The following is a 12,406-nucleotide window of genomic DNA, read 5'->3' on the forward strand; positions in this document are numbered from 1 at the left end:
GATGCACGGGCAGGCACATTTCAGTGAGGTGGTGCAGGAAGCATATTAGCACTTGATCCCACACTCGCGTTCCAGAGCCACGGGGCTATGCACAATTAGGCATTCCGGCAGCATCCCACCTCTGAGCAGCATCCATGACTAGGGTTTGGGAGGAAAGCTCCTTTTGGGAGGGGCTGTGGTAGTAAAAATTTAGGAACCTGCACCCCGGAACTGTCAGATGACTCGACCAATCAACAGGCTTTATTTTCCCATTTGAATATTTTATTTTATTTATTTGTTTTTTATAATGAAAAATAATAATAATAAAACCAAAACCAAAAAAACAATCTTTATATAAATGATGCTATAGTAAGAGACCACCGTTAAGGGACGGAAGGGATGCTGATGCATTTATGAATGCCATTTATTTATTTATTTATTTATTCAATTTTTCTGCCGCCCTTCTCCTTAGACTCAGGGCGGCTTACAACATGTTAGCAATAGCACTTTTTTAACACAGCTAGGCGCACGAATAGTGGCCTTGGAATGAACAATAGTCTCAAAACGTAACAGCAAGGACTTAACAGCTTCTTCTTCTTCTTCTTCTTTTGATGAGGTTATCTCATCTAGACTTCCTACAACTTTCTGGCCGGCTGCAGAAAAAATGTTTCTCCACAGCACATATGGTACTACTGGCCCCTTTTTCATCTACATAGGCACAGAAGCCTTCTGCTCGCATTGAAAATCTGAAAAAAGAAAGAGAGAAGGAGTTACTATCTGCATGGTGATAATAACTGAGGGCAGAAATCAATATTGCAGGAATGATCCTTCCAAGATGATTCCCAGCTTTACAGAGCATAAGAGAAAAAATTAAAAATAATATGCACACAAACCAAAACACAAAGCATCATTTGAAAAGATCTCTCATGCTTAGATATCAGAGTTGCCCCCACCCTCCTTGCCTTTCGCAAGCTCCTTAAAACCCACCTCTGTCGTCAGGCATGGGAGAATTGAAATCTCCCTTCCCCCTAGGCTTATAGAATTTATACATGGTATGCTTGTATGTATGAGTGGTTCTTTAAATTGGGTTTTTAAAGATTATTTTTAATATTAGATTTGTTTTCATTGTCTTTTAGTTGTTGTTAGCCGCCCCAAGTCTTCGGAGAGGGGCGGCATACAAATCTAATAAACAAACAAACAAACAAACAAACAAACAAACATTTGCACAGCATACGGTGGTCGTGTTCTCAGCTTCACAGAGGAGCAAAATCTCACTTGACAAATATAAATGATTTGCTAGTTGTAACTTGGCAGCTACATCAGAGCTAGATTTATGTTGTTTCTCTGTGCTATATAATGTTGTTAGCCTCGAAGTCCGATATTGTTCTATGTACAATCCTTGTTTTATTGATCGCATATATAGTAATCTAATTTTCTGCGATGGGGGATTTGCAGTTTTCATGAGCTGTACCCCATAATCATCACAATTATGACAAATTACGGCTTGGCAACATTAAAAGGTGTGGATTTCAATATCTTAAAAGTTGTCAAGATTTAAGAACTCTGTCTTATATTGCCTTTGCGGAGGGGAGGGAAGCAAACTCCAATTTTATGAGCTCTTCCTCCCTATATACAAAATATAAAAAATGGCACCACACACATCTGCTCTTGGAGATTGTGTGTCACTCATCCATCCTGAACTTCTCAATCCATTTTAGCTGGCCAGCAGTTCAGGGATCACCAGAGATTACCTGCTATTGCTTGAACAGTTCTCTCCTTTTCCCCTCCTCTTTCTGTGTCTTGGGGAGAGAAGCTTAGCCAAAAATTATCTTGATTCTTATTATTCTTTCAGCCACTCAAGCTGAAGTGTATTAACTATAAATACTTGGAATAGGTAAATAGCTCTATTAAATCCTATAAACAAATAAAACATACTTACTGATTTTTAAAGTTTGTACCATTAGACCATTTCCAGATGTTGTCTTCTTTTGAGAGACCAAACCAGTAATGAATGTGCTGGAAAAAAATTCTCCAAAATTCCTAGGAGAAGGGAAATAATATATAATAAAATACCCAATCAGCAGACTAATTGGGATAGAAGTATATTGACTGTCTATTGAATGTCAATACTGTATACATCATTTGTGTTAAATTATTTCCTTTGTATAAAATCATAAAATTTAAGGTAAAATGAATGCATACGTATAACAGCCTTGTCAGAACTATTTCAGATACAATGGGATTGTCTGTTATTTTAGAGAGGTTTCTACACAGAAATGAGGTCTTTTATATCCAAAGTCTGCTAAAATCATTTCATTGGTAATCTATGGTATCGTACTCTGCAAAGAGTTATAGTATGGCTAAAAAGGCCAATCCGAGATACCATCCACACTGAGGGCAGATCCATTCTATCCCCTGCTCATCCCCCAGATTTTACTGGTTCTGGGATTGCCTCTTGGCCTAGCCTGCCGAACAGCTGTCTCCTCGAAATGGAGAAGGCCATGCTGCGTCTTTAGCCTCCAAGCTGAACAATCAGAGGTCAAAGATTCCCAAGGGTGGCGCAGCAGGTAGTGCTGTACTGCCGACCACTGAAGCTGACTGTAGATCTGTAGGTCAGCGGTTCAAATCTCATCACCGGCTCAAGGTTGACTCAGCCTTCCATCCTTCCAAAGTGGGTAAAATGAAGACCCGGATTGTGGGGGAAATATGCTGGCTCTGTTAAAAAAGTGCTATTGCTAACATGTTGTAAGCCGCCCTGAGTCTAAGGAGAAGGGCGGCATAACAATCAAATAAATAAATAAATAAGTCCCTCTTACAGATATCCTTATATCGCAGCTGTGGTCTCTCTCTAGGCAGCTTTCCCTGCACTAATTCACCATACAGGAGATCTTTCGGAATCCGACCATCATCCATTCTCGCAACATAAGCCAGTGAAGATGTTGCTGTTGCTTGTTTGTTTTTAAATATCTTTATTGAATATTTATATTTAAAACAACAGAGACAGAAACAAACAAACAAAATATATACAAACAAAAACATAACATACAGAAGCATACAACTTTATGCAATATAGGTAACTTTGGTATCAGAACTTAAGCACCTAATGATTAACATATATGCCAGCTATTCTGCTGGACCTTATTCCTTACAGCCCATCCACGTTTTAATCTATTCTGTTTTCTGATTTTATTGTAAACTACACTTTTTAGATTAATTTATTTCTATTTTTTTGTGTTTCTTTTTCTGGGTTACACTATTTCTCATTGCTGTAAATTGATAGTTCAGTAGGCATCAATAGGTAAGTTTAGCAATAGTTTGTCTGCTTCCTTAGTTGACCATAATTAAAATGTTGCTGTTTTAATAGTATATACATGCTAGAAATTCCAGCATGTGCCAAGACTGCACCATTTGGAATTTTGTCATGCCAGGTGATGCCAAGAATACTTCGGAGACAGCGCATATGGAAGGTTTAAGAGTTTAACTGGACATTTTTAAGAGAAGATTGAACTGCCACTTGACTGGTGTACTATAGGGTTCCTGCTTGGGCAGGGGATTGAACTCGATGGCCTTCATGGTCCCTTTCAACTCTAACAAACAAACAAACAATAAATAAATAAATAAATGTATTCAACTTTCTCTCCTACTGTGCATAAAAGACCCAAGACTCGCAATGGAAGAGTTAGCTCAGGACACAGGCACTATAAACCTGGATTGTACTGTTTCATTGCTGTTGTGAGCCACCCCGAGCCTTCGGAGAGAGGCGACATACAAATCTAATAAATTATTATTATTATTATTATTATTATTATTATTATTATTATCATCATCATCATCTTTGTATGCACTGCCAACTTATTTTTTTAATTTAATATTTTTATTGATTTTTTTTAAAGATATAAACACACACACACACAACATAAAACAGGTGTGAGTCTGGAGCAGTTGTTGTTGTTGTTGTTATTATTATTATTATTATTATTATTATTATTTAGGTTTGTATGCCGCCTCTCTCTGTAGACTCGGGGCGGCAAGCCTTTTTTGGTACGTGTGCCAAAAATGGCTGTGCAAGCATGCGTGCATATGCCCATACTCCTTCCCTCCCACAAATGCACATATACACCCTGCAATGCCCACAATTCCCCTAGCCCCGCACATGCACAAAGGCCTCACTGAAGCTTGGGACGTAAAAAACCAGCCAAACGGGAAAACCTGAAGTTCAGAAAACGCACTTCTGGTTTGCCTGTTGTGCTGGTTTTTTTGCACTCTGGGGTTTCAGGAACCTTCCCTGAAGCATCCGGAGGGCGAAACGGCCTTTCCCAAGGCTGAAAATCAGCTGGCCAGCACACGCAAGCACGCTGGAGCTGACATAGGGTAATGTCTTGCGTGTCCTGATATGGCTCCGTGTGCCACGAAGGCCATAGGTTTGCCATCACGGGTCTAGAGAATGTGGTGGCTGCTTTACCAATACAATACAATTTACCAATTCAGCTCAGTATCTAAAGGAGACCTGGGCAAGGACGGCCCGTGGGTTGCATCCGGCCTGCCCGCTATCTGTGACCGGTCCGTTGAGGTTGGGGTCCGTACCAGTGCGAGGATGAAAGTGGTAACCGCATCTGCCGGGACTCCTCTGGTTCCTGCTTTCCTGATGAATCATGAAGAAAGCAGGAACTGGAGGAGTCCTAGCAGACGCAGTGAGCTCTTTCATCCTCACACTGGAGTGGACCCCAACCTCCTACCGAGAGCGGCCGAACACAAAAACCACACAAACACTCCAGTGACTGTGGTGCACCGTGTTGCCATAAAGCAAACAATTAGGGGTCTGTAGAGTGGATTTGGGTATTTAGGTCAGGCTAGGGTCTAGGTCTTTACAGTATTGGGTAGAACTGAGTTAATTATATTAGTCCGGCCCTCTAAAACCATCCCAATTTCTCATGTGGCCCCGTAGCAAAATTAATTGCCCACCCCTGATCTAGAGTGAGTGTGTCTGCGATGGTTGAGCCAATATACGTAAAGTCATTGACCACCTCCGCTAAAAGAGGTTCATTAATTTAAGCTTTGCACTGCAATGCACTTCTGTATAGTCTGGAGGACAGAAGGAAAAGGGGGGACATGATCGAAACATTTAAATATGTCAAAGGGTTAAATAAGGTTCAGGAGGGAAGTGTTTTTAATAGGAAAGTGAACACAAGAACAAAGGGACACAATCTGAAGTTAGTTGGGGGAAAGATCAAAAGCAACATGAGAAAATATTATTTTACTGAAAGAGTAGTAGATCCTTGGAACAAACTTCCAGCAGACGTGGTAGATAAATCCACAGTAACTGAATTTAAACATGCCTGGGATAAACATATATCCATCCTAAGATAAAATACAGAAAATAGACTAGATGGACCATGAGGTCTTTTTCTGCCGTCAGACTTCTATGTTTCTAATGATGTACCTATGTCTCTATTTAAATTTCATTTAAATGCATTGCATAGGTTTCAGCAGAAATATACGAGTTTACATTTAGATTAACTTTAAATGTATTGCACAGGTATTCAGCAAAAATATGAGTTGATGACACCCCTCCTTAAATATTTATCAATATTAATAACTCAGTAAGATAACAAAACAGGCAGGTTTTATGCAGCTAATGTATTTATTTGGTTATGTGCATGCTAATATTGACACATAGGGATTGCTTAGATTGACTTTTCTGTAAGGATCTGTCGATTGCAAAAGGCCACACGGCTTGGATCTGCATTATATACTATACTGCCATCCCCCTAGATCCATGATGGCAAACCTATGGCACACGTGGAGCCATATCTTTTGGCTCCACGTGTGCCACATATGCCAATAGCCATATCTGTTGGCACGTGAGCTATTGCCCTAGCTTAGCTGTAGCACGTATGAGGGCACCCGCCAGCTTATTTTTGGCTTGCACAGAGGCTCTGTGAGGGCTTTTTTGGCCTTTGTAGGGCCTCCAGGAGGGCAGGGGAGGGCATATTTGCCCTCCCCAAGCTCCAAGAAAGGCTCTGGAGCCTGAAGGGGTGAAAAATGGGTCTACCAGGCCCATTGAAAGTCAGAAAATGGGGGTGCATGGGGGGCCTTGAATATCGGTGTGGGCACGTGCACATACACTATTTTGACACCCGAGGGAAAAAAATTCACCAGATTCTTAGAAAGATCTTTATATGCACATACAAAGCAGCTAAAAAACGGGCAGTTGTGATTTCACATTGTTGTGAATAGAGAATAATAACTTGACAAACTTACCACCTGTACAGTCATTTTTTGGGAGAAAATTAATGCCCTCCAATGTGATCAGAACACATACACACACACAACACACACAAATAGAAAAATAATCATAGTGGCAAATGAACTTCAATAATAAGTCAATATAGTTATTTAACTAAAGAGATGGGGGGGGAGTGGTACTGGGGGACACTTCTAACTTCCTGCTGGCTTCCCCATTGATTTTGTTTGTGGAAAGCCGGCAAGGAACACCAGAAACCGCAAACATGTGACCATAGCGATGATGCAAAGGCCAAAATTTAACTGGTCTGGACATCGCAGAAATTTCAATTCCACTGGAATTAGTGGAATTTTTACACATTTCCTAAGTTATCAGATTTTAAATATCTTGATTCAAAATTGTTGCAGTGTAATACTTGAGGGTACAAGCAGACGAACAGATAAGCATGAGTATTTTAGCCGTATATAGATAAAAAAATATAACAAATAGAATATGACTGCTTTTTACATTTGTGAATCTTGGGACAATTATAGAGTTAATCATGATGTCTACTTATTCCTTACCAATTCTTCCTGACTATCAATCACAGCCAAGGAGGCATTAAATGAAGAACAGGTTGTTAAACTGAGAGACCAATTCCTTTCGTCTTTTGACATATAGAAACATTTTCCTCTATATCCAATCCAGGAATCTGGGCAAGCGACACTTCGACTTGCAGGGGAATGAGAAGGTGGATGTCTAACTGGAAGTAAAACAAGATGGACAAACCATAAATCTCACATTAACTACAATTCTGACAACAAAGTTCGAATAGTTAATATTAAGCTACCTCATTTAAATTGTAATTCCGGACTTTAAGGAAACCTAGTGAATCCACCTGTAAATAATCCTCATTTACCAACCACATTTGGAATTGGCAATTCTGCAGTTGTTAAGCAAATATCCACAGCTCATCAAATGCAAACTTATGTGACTGTGACTTGCAACTTCCAGCTAGCTTCCCCATTGACTTTGCTCTACAGAATCTGGCTGTGAAGGTCACCACCAATGATAATTACGTGACTATGGATCTCTGTGACCACTATAAACCATACATTATTTACCAAGGAATTGAAAGGGCCCAATGCCATGATCTTAGTTTTCTTAATGTTGAGTTTCAAGCCAACTTTTTACACTCTCCTCCTTCAACCGCATCAAGACGGTCTTTAGTTCCTCACTTTCTGCCATCAGTGGTATCATCTGCATATCTGAGATTGTTGATATTTCTCCCAGCAATCTTAATTCCAAATTGTGATTCATCTAGCCCTGCCTTTTCATGGTGGTCTACATATAAGTTAAATAGGCAGGGCGACAGTAAACAGCCTTGCCGAACTCCTTTCCCAATTTTGAACCAATCAGCAGTTCTGTGTCCAGTTCTCACTGTTGCTTCTTGACCTGCATATGGGTTTTTCAAGAGACAAATAATATGGTCTGTGTTGTGTTTGGGCCTGGGCCAGCTGTTGCTCCTACAGATGGGAGAGACGCGGCACAAAGTGAATGCGAAAGCCTGGCTGACAGCCAGGAAGATGTGGCAGACAGCTAGGAAGACGTGGCAGGCAGGCAGGAGGACAAAGCCACTGGAACGCAGGATTCAGCAGACAGCCCAGGGGATTTGGCATGCAGTCCCTCAGACAGTCTTTCGTCCCTGGGTTCTTCTGCAGATCAATATATTGATCTGCGTAGCCGAAGAGCTATGCAAAGAAGGGATCGCTTTAAGGAGTATTACAAGTCATTATAGGAGCACCTGGGCTGGGTGTGGTTCTTATATTGAGGGCTGGTTGTGGTTCCCTTAATGTGGGCTAAAGGGATAAAAGGGAACAAAGGCCAAGGCAAACTGTGGCTGTTTATCTGTGTTATTTTGTGGTTCCTGCTCTGAAGTTTGTGTTCCATGCCGTTGGAGTTTTCAACCCAGCTTTTTCAGACAAGTGGGAGGTGAAAACTCTGGGACTTGCTGTTTGTTCCAAAGATTCAAAAGGACTCCTGAAACGTCTTTGGTCATTCCAGGTTGTCTTTGTTTGTTTTTTCCTGTGTTTTTGTATGCGGCTGAAGTAAGCCTTGTACTCTCATTGTTTTTGGACACTAAGAACTGTTTTTGAGCAAACCTATTTTGTTTATCTAATACAAGTTTGCTGATTAGCAGAGCACGTGTGTGTTTGATTTCTTTTCCTTGGACTGTTACGCATTGCCTGAGCCAGTCAGGCAGAACAGTCTGGTACTCTCATCTCTTTGAGAACTTGCCACAATTTGTTGTGATCCCCACAATCAAAGGTTTTAGCACAGTCAATGAAGCAGAAATAGGGGTTTGTCTGGAACTCCCTAGCTTTCTCCATGATCCAGTGCATGCTGGCAATTTGATCTTTAGTTCCTCTGCCTCTTTGAAATCCTGCCTGTACTTCTGGTAGTTCTTGACCCACATACTTCTGGAGCCTAACTTATAGGACTCTGAGCATAACTTTGCTAGCATGTGAAATGAGTGCAATGGTGCGGTAGTATATGTATGTATATACAAATACAGTGGTACTTCATCTTACGAACGCCTCTTCTAATGAACTTTTCAAGATACGAACCCGGTGTTTAAGATTTTTTTGCCCCTTCTTCCGAACTATTTTCACCTTACCAACCCAAGCAGCTGCTGCTGGGATGAAGGGGTTTCTTTTTTCCCCCTTTTTTGAAGAAAGAAAACGGAGGGGCTGCTTGGAATAGGAAACATTTTGCAGAGAACAATGTGCTTGCAAAGGAACTGAAAGGGTGTCTTTTTAAGAAAGAAAAGGGAGGAGGGAGGGGCAGCTTGGGGGAGGAAAATTTTTGCAGAGAACAACGTGCTTGCAAAGGAACTGAAACGGTATCTTTTGAAGAAAGAAAAGGGAGGGGCGCCCCCCTTGCCTTTCTTCCTTTCCACTCACCCTTTAGCCTAGCCTTGCTTCTTCCACCCGCCCCCTTTAGCTGCTCCTCCCTGCCCTCTTTTCGCCTCCCTTCTAAAGTTTGGGATTTTCCTGAAGGATTTGCACGCATTATTTGCTTTTACATTGCTTCCTATGGGAAACATTGTTTCATCTTACGAACTTTTCACCTTACGAACCTCCTCCTGGAGCCAATTAAGTTCGTATGATGAGGTACCACTGTACATATAAAACTTTATAATGTAATTTTAGATTTGCATCCTGAATATGTCAACTCCTATTTGATGCAAACAACTGTTTGCTAGATTGCAAGTCCCAATTCAGAGATCTTAGTTTGCATTTATTTAAAATTCAGGTGCGTCATGGCTCAGCAGCTAAAGATGCTGAGCTTGTCAGATGGAAAGCTGACAGCCCAGGTTCAAGACCCAAGCACTATGCAATAGGGTGAGCTCCCGTTACTTGCTTTGGCTCCTGCCCACCTAGCACTTTGAAAGCATGCAAATGCGAGTAGAAAAATAGGTACCACTTTGGTAGGAAGTTAACAAAATTCCATGTGCCTCAATGTATAGTCATGCAAGCCACATGAGTGTAGACAACACTGAAGGAGCTATAAAATGGAGATGAGCACTGCCCCCTTAGAGTTGATTTGCCCTTGTAGTTCTTTTGTTCCAGAAAATGTCCTTGCTGTTTGGGCTCAGCCAACTCCTTCTTCAGATGCTGTAGTGTAAAGCAGTAGGATTCTGAAGAAAAATTGTAAGCCCAGTCACAGTCACATGACTTTCCACTTAACAATTGTTGTGGTTAGCTCTGGCCCAGCTCCTGCCCCAAGGACTGTGGTTGTGGGGGAGACATCCAAATGCTGTAGGCCTGTTTTGCCCCCGGTGGAATCTGCTGATGAAGGCTCCTCTGACCAAGAAGACATGAGTGACTGGGAGGAGGAGAGTGTGGCAGACAGCTCAGAAGGAGATCAATTATCTAGCTCCTCCTTGGATTCAGAACAAGAGTTAATGATACAGCCACGCATGCGGAGAGCGATGCATAGGCAACAACAACTGAGAGATTATTATCAAAGAAAATGAGGCCACCTGTGGTTGGGTGGGGCTGTGGTAATTAGTGAGGCTGCTATAAATAGCAGCCCGTGGGTTTGGCCATTGTGGAGGATTATCTGATAGAAACATAGAAGACTGACGGCAGAAAAAGATCTCATGGTTCATCTAGTCTGCCCTTATACCATTTCCTGTGTTTTATCTTAGGATGGATATATGTTTATCCCAGGCATGTTTAAATTCAGTTACTGTGGATTTACCAACCATGTCTGCTGGAAGTTTGTTCCAAGGATCTACTACTCTTTCAGTGAAATAATATTTCCTCACGTTGCTTTTGATCTTTCCCCCAACTAACTTCAGATTGCATCCCCTTGTTCTTGTGTTCACTTTCCTATTAAAAACACTTCCCTCCTGGACCTTATTTAACCCTTTAACATATTTAAATGTTTCGATCATGTCCCCCCTTTTCCTTCTGTCCTCCAGACTATACAGATTGAGTTCATTAAGTCTTTCCTGTTACGTTTTATGCTTAAGACCTTCCACCATTCTTGTAGCCCGTCTTTGGACCCGTTCAATTTTGTCAATATCTTTTTGTAGGTGAGGTCTCCAGAACTGAACACAGTATTCCAAATGTGGTCTCACCAGCGCTCTATATAAGGGGATCACAATCTCCCTCTTCCTGCTTGTTATACCTCTAGCTATGCAGCCAAGCATCCTACTTGCTTTTCCTACTGCCCGACCACACTGCTCACCCATTTTGAGACTGTCAGAAATCACTACCCCTAAATCCTTCTCTTTTGAAGTTTTTGTTAACACAGAACTGCCAATGCAATAATCAGATTGAGGATTCCTTTTCCCCAAGTGCATTATTTTACATTTGGAAACATTAAACTGCAGTTTCCATTGCTTTGACCATTTATCTAGTAAAGCTAAATCATTTACCATATTACAGACCCCTCCAGGAATATCAACCCTATTGCACACTTTAGAGTCATCGGCAAATAGGCAAACCTTCCCTACCAAACCTTTCCCTATGTCGTTGTGTTTCGTGACTGCTTTACTGACTTTGACCTTTTGTGTGCTGATTTTTCCCCGCTTTGAAGCTAAACCAGGGCAAAGTGTGTTTCACTTTGTGAAAGAAGAAGGACTGTGAATTGCCTCACAGCTGCAAGCCCCGAGTCTTCGGAGAGGGGCGGCATACAAATCTAAATAATAAAAAATAATAAAAAAAATAAAGCTAAGTATCACAGAACTGATAAGGGACTTGTACAAATTACCAGTTTGTTTGGAGACAGTGCTCTTTGCTATACCAAAAGAGGGCTTAGTTTAAGTTAATTTTCATTATAAAGAACATTGTTTTGAATTTTCAAACGTGTTTGTGTCTGAAATTTGTACCTGTGAATTTTTGGGAGGAGTCTGCCAGAGAGCCCGACAGAACAACAATTATGGCACCTGAGCAATTGAGATGCTTGAACAAGTTGGTGTTGCTAAAGGAGTATTGCCATTGTTCTATCTAAGGGGAGAGCTAGCAACTGTGAGTGCAGAATTAAGCAGAGTTAGTTAAGTAAGACTGGGAAAGTGTTGGTGTCAACTCTAGTGTCAACTGAAGCAAATCTGGCTGGGACCATCTTTGTGGCTTCAAGGTTGCCACAAGACAGAGGGGGTGGAAACAGATAGCTGGGGTTTTGTAGTCAAAACTGAAAGTTTTTCTGTGGGAACCAAGGACAATCAAACAAGTAGCTGGAAAAAGGAGTACAGTAACCAAGCAACCGGTTTTTGACAGAGTAAATAGAGTGAATGGTTGTAGATTAAATACTTAATGGCCAAAAATTAGAGTTAGTAGATGAATTTGTATACCTTCATAGAACGTTTATTAAAGTTATAAAATGAAAAGACTTTAAGAGTGTAAATGCTGGTAAAAAGAAGGAAGAGACTACATGGTCTGTTGCAAGGAATGCATATCAAATTAAAATTTATTTATTTATTTACTTATTTATTTATCTATTTATTAATTTACTTGGTCAAGCATGTACAAGGTAATAGTAGGTATTAGTATAAACATAAACATTAGCAAAGTAGGTACAGGTAAATTAGGCAATAGGACAGTAGGACAGGGACGGTGGGCACAATGGTGCACTTATGCACGTCACTTAACTCTTAGGAATGGGGTGAAGTCAGTTGTAGATAGTTCTAAGATT

At 40.9% G+C, this 12,406-nt stretch overlaps 1 protein-coding gene across 6 annotated transcripts in view; it reads right to left on the reverse strand.

Annotated features, from left to right (window-relative positions):
* Positions 1-239: 239 nt before the first annotated feature.
* LOC139160207 (C-type lectin domain family 2 member D-like) overlaps positions 240-12,406 on the reverse strand; it is a 32,475-nt gene continuing 20,308 nt past the window's right edge. For all 6 annotated transcript variants that reach the window (XM_070737840.1, XM_070737842.1, XM_070737841.1 and 3 more), the window contains 3 exons: positions 6,787-6,965; positions 1,919-2,019; positions 240-725 (listed from right to left, as the gene is read on the reverse strand). In XM_070737840.1, coding sequence (XP_070593941.1) covers positions 602-725; positions 1,919-2,019; positions 6,787-6,965 — 404 coding nt within the window. In that variant the 3' untranslated portion in view covers positions 240-601. The remainder of the gene's footprint in view (positions 726-1,918; positions 2,020-6,786; positions 6,966-12,406) is intronic.

Source organism: Erythrolamprus reginae, chromosome 2, assembly GCF_031021105.1.
Source record: "Erythrolamprus reginae isolate rEryReg1 chromosome 2, rEryReg1.hap1, whole genome shotgun sequence".
Lineage (NCBI taxonomy): Eukaryota > Metazoa > Chordata > Lepidosauria > Squamata > Dipsadidae > Erythrolamprus > Erythrolamprus reginae.